The sequence below is a fragment of the Hirsutella rhossiliensis genome (assembly GCF_020360975.1).
Source record: "Hirsutella rhossiliensis strain HR02 chromosome Unknown scaffold00006, whole genome shotgun sequence".
Lineage (NCBI taxonomy): Eukaryota > Fungi > Ascomycota > Sordariomycetes > Hypocreales > Ophiocordycipitaceae > Hirsutella > Hirsutella rhossiliensis.
In genome coordinates this window covers 3762910-3778191 of record NW_025408672.1, presented here as the reverse complement: position 1 = coordinate 3778191, position 15282 = coordinate 3762910, and the positions used below count along the sequence as shown (strand labels likewise).

The 15282-nt window shown below is 53.1% G+C and overlaps 3 protein-coding genes across 3 annotated transcripts; 1 reads left to right on the top strand and 2 right to left on the bottom strand.

Annotated features, from left to right (window-relative positions):
- Window positions 1–1460: 1460 nt before the first annotated feature.
- HRG_06716 (uncharacterized protein) lies at window positions 1461–2230 on the bottom strand (the record flags this gene model as incomplete). Its single annotated transcript, XM_044865187.1, has 4 exons — window positions 1461–1604; window positions 1663–1791; window positions 1908–2069; window positions 2117–2230. 4 exons carry the CDS (start codon window positions 2228–2230, stop codon window positions 1461–1463), a joined length of 549 nt encoding a protein of 182 aa, XP_044720127.1.
- A 381-nt stretch (window positions 2231–2611) lies between these two features.
- On the bottom strand, window positions 2612–3354 carry HRG_06715 (MULE transposase domain-containing protein; the record flags this gene model as incomplete). The annotated part of the gene is made up of 5 exons (XM_044865186.1): window positions 2612–2621; window positions 2680–2723; window positions 2779–2804; window positions 2869–2872; window positions 3070–3354. 5 exons carry the CDS (start codon window positions 3352–3354, stop codon window positions 2612–2614), a joined length of 369 nt encoding a protein of 122 aa, XP_044720126.1.
- Window positions 3355–6050: 2696 nt separating this feature from the next.
- Window positions 6051–9702, top strand: HRG_06714 (reverse transcriptase (RNA-dependent DNA polymerase) domain-containing protein; the record flags this gene model as incomplete). Its single annotated transcript, XM_044865185.1, has 8 exons — window positions 6051–6119; window positions 6176–7134; window positions 7199–7540; window positions 7612–7947; window positions 8130–8811; window positions 8901–9341; window positions 9429–9621; window positions 9677–9702. 8 exons carry the CDS (start codon window positions 6051–6053, stop codon window positions 9700–9702), a joined length of 3048 nt encoding a protein of 1015 aa, XP_044720125.1.
- Between the last annotated feature and the right edge of the window lie 5580 nt (window positions 9703–15282).

Below are 15282 nucleotides of genomic sequence, written 5' to 3'. Positions count from 1 at the left end.
CGGCGCCGCCGTCACAGGATACTATGTGATGCCACCGCCTACACCAATTGTGCCTGTATACGTACAGGCGCCGGCGCCGTCACAGTGGCAGAACCGCCTCCTCGTCACAGGCACATCACGACGGCTTCATGTGGGCACAGCCGCCGGCACAGTCTCACGAGACGGCTACGGAGCATTTCCAGCAGCTGGGGATCAGAGGGACACGGCACCATACAAAACTAGCAGGCAGGCCGGTCACAAATTCGTTCCACGTGCCTCGCCCTCCGCCGCGTCGGACGGATCCTTCCTCACAGTCACAGTCACAGTCACAGAGGTAGGCAAAGACCTTCCGCCATTATATGCATTGTATATATATCGGAAGATCGATCGGGCCGGGCTTATTGATAGCTTCAATTGAATGACTCTAAGGATGCATCTTCCGGCGTTGGTAATAATTGCAGATAGAATCCATATATGTCAGACAATAGTGTCCCCACCTCGCACGTGACAGCGGTTGATCTTTGTGGCATCAGTCAATTGATGAGAATTATCTAAAGAACAAAGGAAAGGAAAGAATGGATGCACACATTCGTGCAACAATATATACCCGATCATTGCGGCGAAGCCTGGCGCAGCAGTGGCAGTGATCGAGCATAAGGTTTCAGGAACTGACACGGGCGTGATATGCGACAATATATCTAGGCAGGCAGCCGCGGCAGCGGCGTTGGGAAAGCGCGCGCCAAATTTTGGTGGCGGGGTCTTCTTCCAAATGGGGCTTAGGTCGGGAGTGTATGTTTGAAAATCTGGAGTGTATGTTTGATTACTCGGGTTAAAAGGTGGCACGCCTTGTGCGTTACGCTATCGGGTATCGCCAACCAAAGAGAAAAATGCCTCATATAAAAAACCCTCCGCATGGCGAGTAATCAAACATACACTCCAGATTTTCAAACATACACTCCCGACCTAAGCCCCATTTGGAAGAAGACCCCGCCACCAAAATTTGGCGCGCGCTTTCCCAACGCCGCTGCCGCGGCTGCCTGCCTAGATATATTGTCGCATATCACGCCCGTGTCAGTTCCTGAAACCTTATGCTCGATCACTGCCACTGCTGCTTCGCCGCAATGATGATATATTGTTGCACGAATGTGTGCATCCAATTCTTTTCCTTTCCTTTGTTCTTTAGATAATTCTCATCAATTGACTGATGCCACAAAGATCAACCGCTGTCACGTGCGAGGTGGACACTATTGTCTGACATATATGGATTCTATCTGCAATTATTACCAACGCCGGAAGATGCATCCCTTAGAGTCATTCAATTGAAGCTATCAATAAGCCCGGCGATCGATCTTCCGATATATATACAATATGCATATAATGGCGGAAGGTCTTGCCTACCTCTGTGACTGTGACTGTGACTGTGAGGAAGGATCCGTCCGACGCGGCGGAGGGCGAGGAGGAACGAATTTGTGGCCTGCCTGCTAGTTTTGTATGGTGCCGTGTCCCTCTGATCCCCAGCTGGAAATGCGTAGCCGTCTCGTGAGACTGTGCCGGCGGCTGTGCATGAAGCCGTCGTGATGCCTGTGACGAGGAGGCGGTTCTTGCCACTGTGACGGCGCCGGCGCCTGTACGTATACAGGCACAATTGGTGTAGGCGGTGGCATCACATAGTATCCCTGTGACGGCGGCGCCGGCTGTGGAAGTGAGGGCATCGTCGTTTGGTATCCCTGTGACACCAGCGGCACCTGTGATAACCTGTGATAACAGCACCGGCGTTGCTGCTGCTTGTGACTTGATGAAATCACCGATCTGCTGGGCAAGATCGTCAACCCGGCTGCTCACGGAAGCAAGTGTATTCGACCTCTTGTTCATGATAGTGGTGCCTGTGCCCTTCCTCTTCTTCTTTGCGTCTCTGGTGGCCGTGATACGAGCTCTGGGTTGGCTCTATGCTCCTCTTGCTCCCAAGCACCAAGGATCCCGTAGATGCCTCTAGTGGAGGGATACCTCGCGTCTACTGTTTCCACGCCGGCGAGGCTGACAACGTCAGGATCGGCTTCGTGGTCTGCATCGATATATTGCTGTTGTTCAGGCTGCTAGTAAATTAGTATAGTACTTATGGCTGGAGCAAGATACTTACAGTCACGCCGTAAACCCGCCAGTGGTTATCAATAAGATGCAATGGTATAAGGGCGGCCGCGTCAGCCTGGATCAAATCGCGGATTGTATGCCGGCAGGGCAGCCCCCATTGCATCGTGAAAGCACCCGTACAAATCGTAGGCATGCCTCGATTATCGGCAAGCTCAGCCCGGCTAGCCTAACTTGCCTGAAGATCTGTTTCATCGGCTGCCAGCCAATTTTTCGGTGCAGTGACTTCATAATCGTCTGCTTGGCCCATTCAACTCTAGCTCTTGCAAACTCGGATTGCCTCGCGATGCTTCTTTGCCGATGGGTAACGAGCCTCTGATGTGCTCTTGTAGCTGATGGAGGTCAATGAAGCGGTTGCGTAATCGTGACTTCAACTCGTGATGTGTGCTCCACACGGGAAGTTACCGTAATGTTATAATTTCGGTACTGTTGGATAGCGTAGGTGGAAAACTGGGCACGCCATGGCCAGTAGGTTGTACGGAGGTAATTAACGAGAGCTATAAGAGGAGCTATTTAGTAAAAGGTTAGAGTAGGAGGGTAGTTAGGCTAGGTTACCTGGCTGATCCGAAAACTCTATACAGAGTAGATCCCACTGATCTCTGCACTCCTCAGCCGTGCGAGCCCTAAAGACTGAAACCCAGGCATCACGGATACCGTCAGCTGTGTGCTCAAAAGTCCGCCTTGGAGCCGGGGTAGTATTGGTTTCCATCGTCATCTTCACGATCATCTTGTTGCTCAACGCACTGATCTGCCAGTTGTGAGGCATGTTGAATCTGGTAATCAGTGGCACGGTCGATAGGTCGGTCCTCGTCAATGGCATTATCTGCCTGTATAGGGTCGTCGAGAGCGGCTGCTGCAGCGAGGCGAGTCTCCTGTTCTGGCTATCTCCGCCAATCTCGGTGCCATCGAGGATCCTTCCCACTTCTTCTTGATGTGAAGGATCACGTTCTTCATCATATGCCAAACGCACACTTGTTGTTGCGTTGATGGGAAGATAGAGTCAAGGGCGTTCTTCAGGGCGGTATCAAAGTCGGTAATCACAACGCCCGGGTCCGGAATATCAGCCTGCCGACCAGCCTCACGCAACTGTGAGAGGATCCATTGGAACGCGCCTTCGTCTTCCTTGGCAGTGAGGCCAAAGCCTACACTGAAGCTCTTGTGTAGCCCTGTTGTGCCAATGATCTGTAGAAGCGGCATGTTAAAGCGGTTGACCTTATACGTATTATCCATGATAAGGAGCTCGGGGTTACGCTTCCAGTCAGCAATACAGTCATCGTATGTCCAGAAAAACCTCCAAACCTTCCCATTAGGGCCACGGTCAACTGCATAGTAGCTGATTTCCCCTTTAGCATCTTTGAGTACATCGAGGAAGGCTTGTGTAGATGTAGAGGCGCCGTAACGGAAGGCACGAAGTTGCAGCTGGATGAAGTGTATATCAGAATCGGTAATAAGGAGCTCAGGATATTCCTGTCGGATAGCATCCACGATATCCCTGCTCTTGTTATTGACGTTCTTGCTAAGCCCCTCGACGAGGCTATGAAGACGCTCGATGCCGAATTTGCGTTGGCTTCGTTGACGGACGATGGGGTTAGCAATTGGCTCAAATAGAGGTTCGTGGTTATGAGAGCCGTGCTTGATGGTGACTTTGAATGCATTGCAACGTCGGTAGAAGCGGATGTAACAGCGAAAGTCACATCCCGACTTCTTGGATGACGTCTTGTATATACCTCTGCCTCGCCTATACTGACCACTGTATTCACAGCGGATATTGGCTTCCTTGCGCCTAGGCTTGCCGGTATTCTTGCTATTTGCAACGACTACGACGTAGCCAAGGAGCTCTTGCGTAGCTTTGAGTGTTTCAAGCGCCTCATCATACGTATCGAAAGACATCTCCGTGATAGCCTCGGTGCTACTGTTGGTATTGCTTTCGGTCGAATTCATCGGGACGATTGACTAGACGTGACTATTGCGGTAGGCGGCGGCGGCGTTGCTGTTGTGTTGAGTCAAGTGGTGATAGCTTCAATTGTTGATGATTGCGAAAATGCAGATGGCGGCCAAAAGGCAGGTGGCTGGGCGGGTGGGCGGCGGCGATGGTCACGGCAAGCCAGGGCGTTGGGAAAGCGCGCGCCAAATTTTGGTGGCGGGGTCTTCTTCCAAATGGGGCTTAGGTCGGGAGTGTATGTTTGAAAATCAGGAGTGTATGTTTGATTACTCTTTTAACCCGGGAGAATGCCGTTTAGCCGCATGGCACTACCCGTTGGCTAAGGCTAGGTGGGCCAACGGGTAGTACCACCCGATTGTGTTCACAACCCTTCCCTGCATTTTTACTTTCTTGGCACGCAAGTGTTAAGGAAGTAGCCTATCCATACAGCTTTTCGCTTAACAGTGCTCTTGAAAATTCCGCAACAGCGCCGCGCAAAGCGCCGGCAGCGGCCATGGCACCAGCCTCAGGTTCGCGCGCCGCTCCCTGTGCTGTCGACATACAATCGCCACCTGATCTAGCAGCCCGTGCATCTCAGCACCTACTGTCCTCTCCGGCGGAGGCTCGCCCAAATGTCTCAACCCTGGCGGCTCAGCAGCTCCCTCGACCGACGTCTCCCAGCGACACGCCCAACGCTGCCGTCGCGGAAGGAACGCAGCCGGAAATAATCCCGAATGGCCCTGGTTCGACCGGGTCCACGGAAAATGCACCTGTCTCCATCATCGAAGCGGCTACAAAGATCGCTCGCGACCAAACGGCAGCCCATGATGCCAAGCTGGCAGTCTTTCGGGCCTTTAGCGAATCATTCGAACAGACAGCCAAACAATTCACGTCCGGCTCCCACAATAGCATCGCAAAGCAAGTTGCCACCAAGTTTCTGAACCTCTGGACTCAATCGCTCGCCGACCTTGAGGAACCACCGAAACCTACGTACAGCAGCGTTCTCGCATCCGGCAAAACGACACAAGGACAGCTGGCCATTACGGCCTCCGCCCCACCACAGCGAAAACAGCAAACCACCACTCGTCTCCAAGGACGACCGCCCGTGGTCCCACCCAAGGAAGACCTGCGTGTCTTTGTCCGACTTGACGCCGATGCTCCGGCCCGAAACCATGAAAGATACGCTATCCGGGCCCACATCGCCGCTAGAGTCGGCATCGACCTACGCCGCATCCCGGCAGCCTTCCCGGTAAACACGGGTTGGGCCATCCTGGCATCGGATGTGGCCACGCGCGAACTACTCGTGCAGCGACAGGCGGATTGGGCCGTAGATCTGGACGCGACGGCCGTAGAGATTAGCCAGAAATGGCATTCGTATGCCGTAGCCGATTGCCCCGTAGGCTCACGGACCTACGCGGCGTTGAGATCAACTTCGATGAGGCGGTCAAAGAAGAAATTGCCTGCCAAACCGGACTGAAGCCCATCAGCATACGGACCTCGCGACACGACTCGGGCGATATGCCTACCAAGACCCTTATTGTATCCTTCCTGGAACCCACGCAGAGACCTGGCGACTGTTCGGCGCCAGCCGGTTCGCCCGCTATATCAACAAGCCCAGCATTCCTAGCCAATGTGACAAGTGCTGGGATTTCCACGCTCGACACAGCTGCGATCGAACGGCGCGCTGCAGGCGTTGTGGCAAAACCGGCCATCGTAGCCAAGAATGCACCGCCCTCGAGCAGTGTGCAAACTGCCTTGGACCCCATTGCGCGGATGACCCCAAATGCCCTGCCCGCCCCAAGCGCGTTCACGGCATGGTCCGGCGCCTGACGAAGGAGGAGAAGAGCCTGGTACGGCAGATGGGAGTTCAGCTCTCTGCGCAGCAGAAGCGGCAGACTCAAAGGCCAGAGTGTCCGACCAGTCTGATCAGAGCCCTGGCAGGCCGCAGATACTTTCCTTGGAGTCAACGGCGCCGCGGGCAGCTGGAGGAGATGGAAGCTCCGACATGGGCGCCATTTACGAGCCAGCCGCGCCGTCAACCCCATGCATCGTTGTGGCCACAACGCCGCCGCATGTAAGGGACGGCGACCAGTTCCTCCCTGTCGTCCCATCGAAGAAACGACGCACTAGTCCTGTGACGCTACCCTAATGCCTCGCTGTTTTCCACGCAATCGAAGCGATAGGAGGATCTTGCGAATCTTCCAAGCCAACGTAGGCAAGATTCCGCCGGCACACGATTGTGCCCTTGCGTTGGCCGACTCGGAACAATACGACATTATTTTGTTGCAGGAGCCATGGACAGGACTGAAAGATGGCCGATGCCTCACTAAGACGCATCAGGCCTACGACACCTTCTCACCCGTCAACGACTGGGACGGCCGCGACACTCGCCCGAGAGTCATGACATACGTCCGGCGTTCCGCAGGTCTCGTCGCTGATCAAAAGAGACCTGCGGCGACTCGTGACATCCTTTGGCTCACCGTCAACGGCATAACAGTCGTCAACTTCTATCGGCAGCCGTACCACGACGGAGCCCTTGAAATCTTGCTTCAGTGGACCGTACCGGACAAGTGTCTTGTTGCTGGTGATTTCAATGCCAAACATCCCAGCTGGCAGGCCGGTCGACGAGAGGACCGCGGCGAAGAAATAGCGTTTTGGGCAATGGACAATCGACTCGGCTTACTGAATCCTGTCGATGTCCCGACCAACGCACACGGCAATACGGTTGATCTCGCCTTCTGCAACATACCTCTGGCCGACGCTGTTGTCGAGGATCATCTAGCAACCGGCTCCGATCATTTTACCCTTAGTATCACGCTGCCAGGACAAGTTCTGGCACCCCTTCCAATAGGAAAGATCCATCTCAACTCCGACGAGGAATTGAAGCGATTCATTGAATTAGTGGAGGCCGGTGCCGCCTTCATCCCGATCACCACGGCATCTCCTTCCGAGCTCGACAGCTTTGCGTCGGCGCTCGTGAACCTTCTTGGTTGTGCAGCCAGAGCTGCCGGTCGACCTGCCCGTAAGACTACGCATGGTGCGCGGTGGTGGACTGAAGAATGCGCAAAGGCGGCGGCCAATTACCGCGCGTGGAGGAGAGTTCACTTCTCGGCTTCGACCGAGAAGTACAGCTAGCCAAGAGGAGCTCCATAGCGTGGTGCGCCGGGCCAAGCGCCTTTACTGGCGTAACTTGATTGACAGCTTCACCGATAGCGCCTCCGTCTTCAGGGCGGTCCGCTGGCTGAAGTCTCCAGGTCCGTTTCAAGCTCCTCCCCTGCAAATTGACGACCGAGTGTATGAGACGCAGCTGGAAAAGGCCACCGCCTTGCGACAAGCCACTCTGGAACGGCGCACGGCGAACGACGACATCCCAGATCCGTGGATCTCCGTGAACACAGATAGGACGATACCCTTCACCGACCGAGTCTCTCCGGAGGAGACCCGCGACGCCACGCTACGCACCGGGAATACGTCCCTGGTCCCGACAATATTACGGTGCGGATGCTCCGCGCTGTCTGGCATGCGATCGGAAGTCTCGTCCACCAGCTATATCAAGGCTGCCTCAGGATTGGCCACCATCCGAAGCCCTTCCGAGAAGCAGAAGTGGTCATGATTGCCAAGCCGGGGCGCAGGGATCTCACATCCCCTTTGTCCTGTCTCGGCAAGGGCCTCGAGCGGCTCATCGCACGGCGTCTAGCGTGGGCCTCGGTCCATTTCGGCGTACTACACCCACAACAAGCCGGCGCGCTCCCGAAGAGATCGGCCGTGGATCTCGTTGCTGCCTTGATTCATGACATCGAGGAGGCATTTGCCTGCAAGCAGGTTGCAACATTGGTGACTTTGGACATTCAGGGCGCCTTCGACACAGTCCTCCGCAACAGATTGATCCTTCGCCTACGGGAGCAGGGTGGCCACCGAACCTCGCGCGATGGGTCGGCTCGTTTATGCAAGACAGGTCGGCACGCATCCGCTATCAAGATATCGCAACGAATTCATCGCCTCTCCAGTGCGGGCTGCCACAGGGATCGCCAGTCTCGCCGATCCTCTTCCTACTGTATACGGAACCAATCTACCGCTTGGGCAGCTCAAAAGGGCGTTTCGGCTATGCGGACGACACTGCCATCCTTTGCGTCGGCGATAGCCTGGATGAGACGTCCGCCGAAGCATCTCATCATGTGCGTGAGCTTGTATCGTGGGGCGCCGCCAACGGGATCTCCTTCGACCCTGAGAAGACAGAAGTGATGCACTTCTCTCGAACGACGCCCAAGACGGCGCCGCCAGTGCTCCATGGCGAATTTGAGAAACGGCCGGGCCGGGCGATGCGTTGGCTCGGCGTCTGGCTCGACAGCACTCTGTCTTTCAAGACTCATGTCGAGAAATGGACGGCCAAAGCGCAAGCAGTCGCCTTCCATCTCAGGAGACTGACAAACACCAGGCATGGTCCTCTACCGAGCGCTGTGCGACGAGCGGTCTGCGCTTGCGTCATTCCAGTGCTGCTCTACGCGGCGGAGGTCTGGTATCCTGGTTCTACGCGCCCGCGCTGGACCAAGCCGGGCAAGGAAGGACCGTCCAGGATCGGACACCTCGTAAAGAAGATGAGCAAGGCACTCTACACATCTCTTCGGGCTATCCTGCCAGTGTGGAGAACTACACCAACGAATGTTCTGCACCGGGAGGCAGGGATACCGCCGGTCCCTCTGCTGCTCGAGGCGCGCCGGACTGCATTTGCTGCGCGTCTCAAATCCCTGGACGAAGCTCATCCGCTCGTGAAGCGCACGTCGAGGCCAAAAGCCCCTATACTGAATGAAATGATCAAGCTGAAGTACCAAAAGCAGCCAAAACCCTTCCGGACTAGGCTGCGGCGCTCCGACGAATTGCTACCAAGCTGCCCAAGGCCTGCCTTGCTGCAGCGCGGATTTGTCGAAGAGCAGACTGCGCCTCTGCAGAGTGCATCGAAAATGAGACGGCGAAGAAATTTCGCGATTGGCTCCAGGCACTATCGCCCCGAACTCTGGTCGTCTATTCCGACGGGTCCCGTTCTACCGAAGGCCACGCCGGATATGGCTATGTTGTTCATCGGGACGGATCCACCGTCTTGCGCGACAAGGGCCGTCTCGGGCCCGCCGAGATTTTCGACGCTGAGGCGAAAGGTGCGTTGGAGGGGTTGAAGGCTGCGGTGAGCCTTCCAGAAACTGACCGCATCTTTGTCTGCCTCGACAACCTTGCGACCGCAACATGCTTACGGGGCACGCCGAGCGACTCCTCGCAAGAGGTCTTCCTTGAGTTTCAATCTTTGGCGCGAAAATACGGAGCTGTGGAGGTCCATTGGATCCCCGGCCATGCTGACATCCCAGGCAACGAGGAGGCTGATGCTCTGGCAAAGGCGGGAGCATCACTGCCAGAACCCGCTGATAACGTCCCGACGCTAGCGCACCTGCGAAAGATTGCCCGACAGCAGCCGGAAGAGGCTTTCAAGGCCTGGTGGGAAGCCTCTGCGCCGGAGCGATACAGAGACCTGAGGCTTAAAGCCACAACCAGCTGCCCGTCAGAATTGGCGCTCTCTCGGCCCCTGCTTCGTAACTTGCTTGCAGCAAGAACCCACCATGGGGATTTTGCTGACTACCACGAAAGGTTTGGTCACGACAATGCGCGACTGACGTGCTCGTGCGGAAGACGCCAGAGCCAGCACACATCTTTTACTGCAGAAAGGTTGCGCCACGGCATCGTATGCGGCTTGCACCTTGGCCGGCTGCAGCCATCAACCGCGCAATCGGCAAGGACTTTGACAAATTCGTCAGGCTGGCGAAAGCGAGCTCCTTCTTCGGAGGATCTGCCCACGCCACTAGACGGTCATCATTCTCCTCTCTCACCCTACCTTTTCCTCTCAATCCTTTCTGTTACCTGCTCCGATCTCGGGCGGCGTCAAGGTCTCGCGACCATGCGATCGCCGAGGTCATCAAGGGCTGCAAGGCCCCAGAAGCAAATTGGCTGATCTGACCACGGGACAGCTTTCTCTTCATGCCTGGACGTCCCGCTGACGGGCAACAGGTTTGTCATGAGCGCCGTTGAGCCGATGAAATGCTGGATAGTGGGTGAAGTGTACGATATGTAGCATGTAGACACCTGCTAGCTCAGCACGTCCTGTGCTCCCCTGCGGAGACCTGAGCGACCAAAAGTTGCTGGACGGAAAATACACTAAACTAAACTAAACTAAACGGGTAGTACCATAATCCGCGTGAGCCGAAGGTCAGTAGAAGGATGTCGCTGCTAGTCTTATCGGAGCCATCCTAGCACAACCTCGGGGGGGCATAGCTATTAATGGCCTCCAACTTTTCGACCCGTGTGTACATCAGCCCTACGGTAGCCTTCAAGGAGAGGGGTGGCAACAGAGACTGGGTCGTACCGGCCAATATTCGCTGCCATCTCTCAAATCAGGCCTTCATTCACTACGTGCCTTACAGTGCATTGAATTGCATCAGGCGGCTCGACAAAATCCAAAGTCGAGTCCCAGTGCCGCACATGGCGCCTATTTAATCTCCTCCTCTCCTCACCATTGCGTCGGTGCCTCCTTCAGAATCGTACAAGGCTGCATGCAACATGAGATAGTAACGGAAACCCCGTGCACATGCATGACACCCTGTTCCGGCCCAACAAACGGCGGATTCCTGGGAATCAGAGGCACACCGCTCAAATCGTCAGTCACCTTGTCGTTCCTCCGCCATCTGCGTACAAACCCATCAACATCAACCGATTTTGCCTTCGCTTCGCCAATCCCGACGAAAAATGCTGTCCGCTCCCAGCGACTCCAAGCCAACTTTTGTCCAGATTTCCTGACCCCTCCAAGGCGAGAATCATCTTTTTTGGACTAGCCTTAGTCTTTTACCTTCCCTTTATTGGGGCGACTGTCTGGCAGACGCGATGTGGTATTGCGAGGTGGGTGGTTATCACGAGTTATTTTGGCTTGTGGTGTTGTATCAGGAGGCACTGCTTGCCGCGACGCCAATTGTGTGTATTATGGTGTGTTACGCGTCTACGTGTGGAGTCTTGCTAAGTACGGTAAGGTGCACAGGGAGACTAAAAATCGGGCACAGGGAGCGGAAAGGGGGCCGTTTGTGTGTGGTGGCAGGGTGGTAAGGGATTTTCCGATGATCTGCCGGATCTGGTGATCTGCCGGATTGCGGCGACTTCGCACGCTCAACATCAATCGACAATAGCTCAACAACAACGGTGCCAATTGACGTATCCTTTGATTTCCTGAATCATCAGAAGCAGTGAAAGTCTGGCATATATTTATAACTTTTATCTAGGGGGCAATGCGCTGCGGTGCTGACATCAAACCAAGCAACGGCCAAAATAGGATGCCGACAGATTGTGTAAGTCATTTCAGCCAATACAGCAAAAACAGAACATTATTGGCTTTCATCGTAGGCTTTAATCATGTGGGATTCTCCCCATTCTATCCATAGTGCAGAACTTGGCTCAGGATACTGCAAAAAATGGGGGTTGGAAGGGCGAGCTGGATAACTTCATTCTACGCACCCGTAATGAGCCAGATTGAACGTGATTCGACGGTACAAGCATCTTCTGAAAAGAACCTGTCTATGCATCTGAATGTAAGGTTTATTTTTAGCTTGAAATTCAGTGCGCGAGGCTCCGCTTTCACACCTGACAAGGAAAGACGTGCACGAAAATTGAGAAATTCGACACCCTACCCTAAAACACGTATAACATGGATGAAATGGGCTTTCTATTCCTTATGAGCATTTGAACGAACAGGTATTCCTCTTATTATAAGAAAACAAGGCAAAATTGCTCGGCGTATTAAAAAATGGCAACCCATCCTCCATTACGTTCAAGATGTGCGTCAGTCAAGAGATGGCATCGCTGCCCCCATTTCTCATCCACCAAGACAAGCCAGCACAAACTCTGGACTTTTGGTTCGTGAAACGTGAATCAAGTCGTCAATAAATATTGTTAACACGTCAAAAACGAGGTGGACGAATCACAATATTGGAAATGAGCAGCTCACCGGTACGTTCGACCGGTTTACCAGGGCGAAAGCTCGAAACGGTTGTGCTTATCGCCTTTTGGTTCCCGATGGCCACTTAACCATTTTAGTATCGAATTTATGGAGTGGTGTGACCGGCACCGAGTGATCGTTGTGGTGTTTCCCCCTCAATCCATTCATCGGCTGCAACCCTTGATCAGGGTGGTTTTCCATATCTAAATATGGAAATACCCTTTCCATGAATGGCATGGAATAGGTATGGATATGGATCCATGTATTTCCATACTATTGGCTGAACCACGCCACTAACAAGGGTTCCTACAGGGGGCTACCTACAGGGCTGTGGGCCTGGAACCCCGCTACAAATCCGCACATCCACAAAATCAGCCTCACCACCAACCCACAGCATACCATTATCACCTGGCGACAATGGATTCTGAGCCTGTGTTAGTTATGTTTCTTCGATTCTGAATCCATTGCTTCGGATTCATTCGCGTCTATATCTCCCAAGACAAGAAAAACCTGCTTTTGGATCATGAAAACATGCTCATCTGGCAGTAGTGTACCGGTAGTAAAGGGTTAGGGAAGCGGAGTTCAAAGGCAGGAACCGCCTCATATATTATCTTTATTGTCCCCAGAATGATCCCTACAGTACTTCTGTCACAGCCAGCTTTCGAAAACACCCTGAGGGCAAGAAAGTATGTCATCAACGTCGCAGAGAATTTATCTCCTCTTCAACCGTCCATCATCGAAGGATTTGATCAACTCTACGGGCAAGCGTGGGATCTGGGCCGTGTCTTCAAAGGCTACCTTGACCAAGAAATTATCAATAAAGAGAATTCGCCCTATTACGCCGCTTCTTTGGTCCTTCATCCAAGCTATCGCACGACGTACATCCACTCAAATTAGAAGAAGTGGCATAAAACTGCTTTCAAACGGGTCAAAGACCTTTGCTACTCTTACCGAAATACAAACGACGGTACAATTTCGTATCATGTACTGGACGAAGAAGAAGACAATGGCCTTGATGCATTTGATCGTATTTCAAGAAATCTGCAGAATTGTGCTCGACCTACAAGTCAAGACGAGTATGAAGATTACATCTCAGGTGATCCATATGAGATTGCGCCAACAACTGCTTTATCATGGTGGCTTCAAGAGCGACATAGGAACCGACGGCCGAAGTTATCACGAATGGCAATAGACATCCTATCAATGCCAGCGATGAGCGACGAGCCGGAACAGGTGTTTTCAGGGGCTCGTCGTACGATCTCCTGGGAAAGGGCACAATTGGATGCGGACCAAATTGAAAAGGGAGAATTGGTTGAAGCATTGGGTGAAGAACAATGTCTTGAAGAGGAAGGGCGGTGGCGTGACCGTGGCGTGAGAATTCGTGCAAATTCCCGTCTGATTTCCCTCCTCGTCTTGGAACAAAACACGTAAGATTTGCCTACCCTCTCTTTTGGACATTATCATTGAGCTCAATCAATTACTTCGTATTTTTAATTCACCATATGGTGTGAATTTGTCCATCTTGTCGAAGGTGTCTTCAGTGACATTTTGTCGTCGTGCACGGACCAAGTATGGAAAGGTGTATTGCAATACTTGCAATAAATGTGGGGCCGATACCGATTATCGATTGCAGGCCTTTCCATGTATGGAAAACCACCCTGCCCTTGATGTATCGTTATTCAGCCTCTCTCAACAGCGTATACGCATGATCTTATCCAGTACACAGACAAATCAAAAAGGTTCATTGGATTGCTGAAATCGAAGATCTAGACTGTGTTTTGGAACGCATTTCAGGAAGTAGTCGAGAAGTCCTCTGTTGATGCTGGCCGCAACAGCCGAAGGCTGAGCAGCACCCTCAGGAGCCCTCAATATGAGTTTTAAGTGCTTGATATGAGAGTTAAAGTATGCAGAGAACAAGTAGTCACAAGAACCAGCGCAGGCAGACCGGTAAGGCTTCAAAGATGATCTCTTCTGCTGTACAGATTCTAGTGCAGACGAGGTGTTTAGCTCTAAAAATGTGGCTCAAGCTCGCCAAAAATGACAGTGAAAGGACTCCAAAGAAAGAGGAGGCTCTGAAGAAGGAGGCCGAAAGCTTCAGCGACAGCAGAAGGCAGCGGAGCAAAAGCTCTCGCTCTAGAAGAGGAAGCAATGAGAGGCGGAAATTGGGAGAAAACGACGGATGACGGAGGCCGTGAAGCAAAATAAGGAGATAAATTGGCATTATTAACAAGAGCTGAAGATTTTGAAAGTGGAAAAGCCACAGAAAATGCAGAATGAGCGACGGGTGGCTTCTGAGGGCTCTAGTTAATGGGCCCTTGGTTTTCCTTATCGGGCCCTTGAAGTGTGGCTGCGACTGTGGCGGACTGTCAACCCTACTTTGCGGCTTTGCCTGCGCGCCGGTGCACACATTTGCCGGCGTCATAGGCCCGACAGCATAACCATTTTACGTGGAGCCATTGAATGTAGGGGTATTAATTTAATGTTAATGAGTGAGGCAATTGAACAGGCTCGTGGAACATGTACCCGAGGCTACGTCGCCGCGACACAGTCCCTGATTAGGCTCTCGCTCCGTAATGGAGCTACGGCGCTCTCTGCAGCAGCTTGCCAGGTCTCGAACTTGTGGCGGAAAAGTGACTCCATCGGTGCGGCGTTGGTGCGTTGGGGATGCCCTCACTTTGGTATGCGTTCTAAGTGTTGCACCAGTCCACCAAAAGTGGAGGCCACCTCCAATGGTGACTGGTTGTCTGGCCTGATATGCTCCTAGCTCTACACTAAGTTAATTAGTGACAAGCTTTCACAGTTGACGGCTCAGGTTTAAGGCGGGGAAAGGACGCGGCAGTCACGTGACTATTTAGCCACACTTCAAGGGCCCGATAAGGAAAACCAAGGGCCCATTAACTAGAGCCCTTCTGAGGGTCGCGAGAGGAGTCAGGATGTTCACGCTGCAAAAATTGTCACTCTTCCGTTCACACCAGAGCGGGCCATAGCATTGCAGGTACCAAACACACTATATAATAACGCAAATAACAAGGCAATGATAACTTCAAACGACATATCCTGTCCTCAAAGGCCCTCTTTAGCTGTTGATAGTGATCGGGAGGCAATGGGTGCATTTCGGGGACTTGCGCGATCGGAGAGTAACAGAAGACGACCTCGATGGCTGGATGACTTCAAAAAGATTGAGTGGCATCTTTGAGCATTATTAACTGCTCTTATA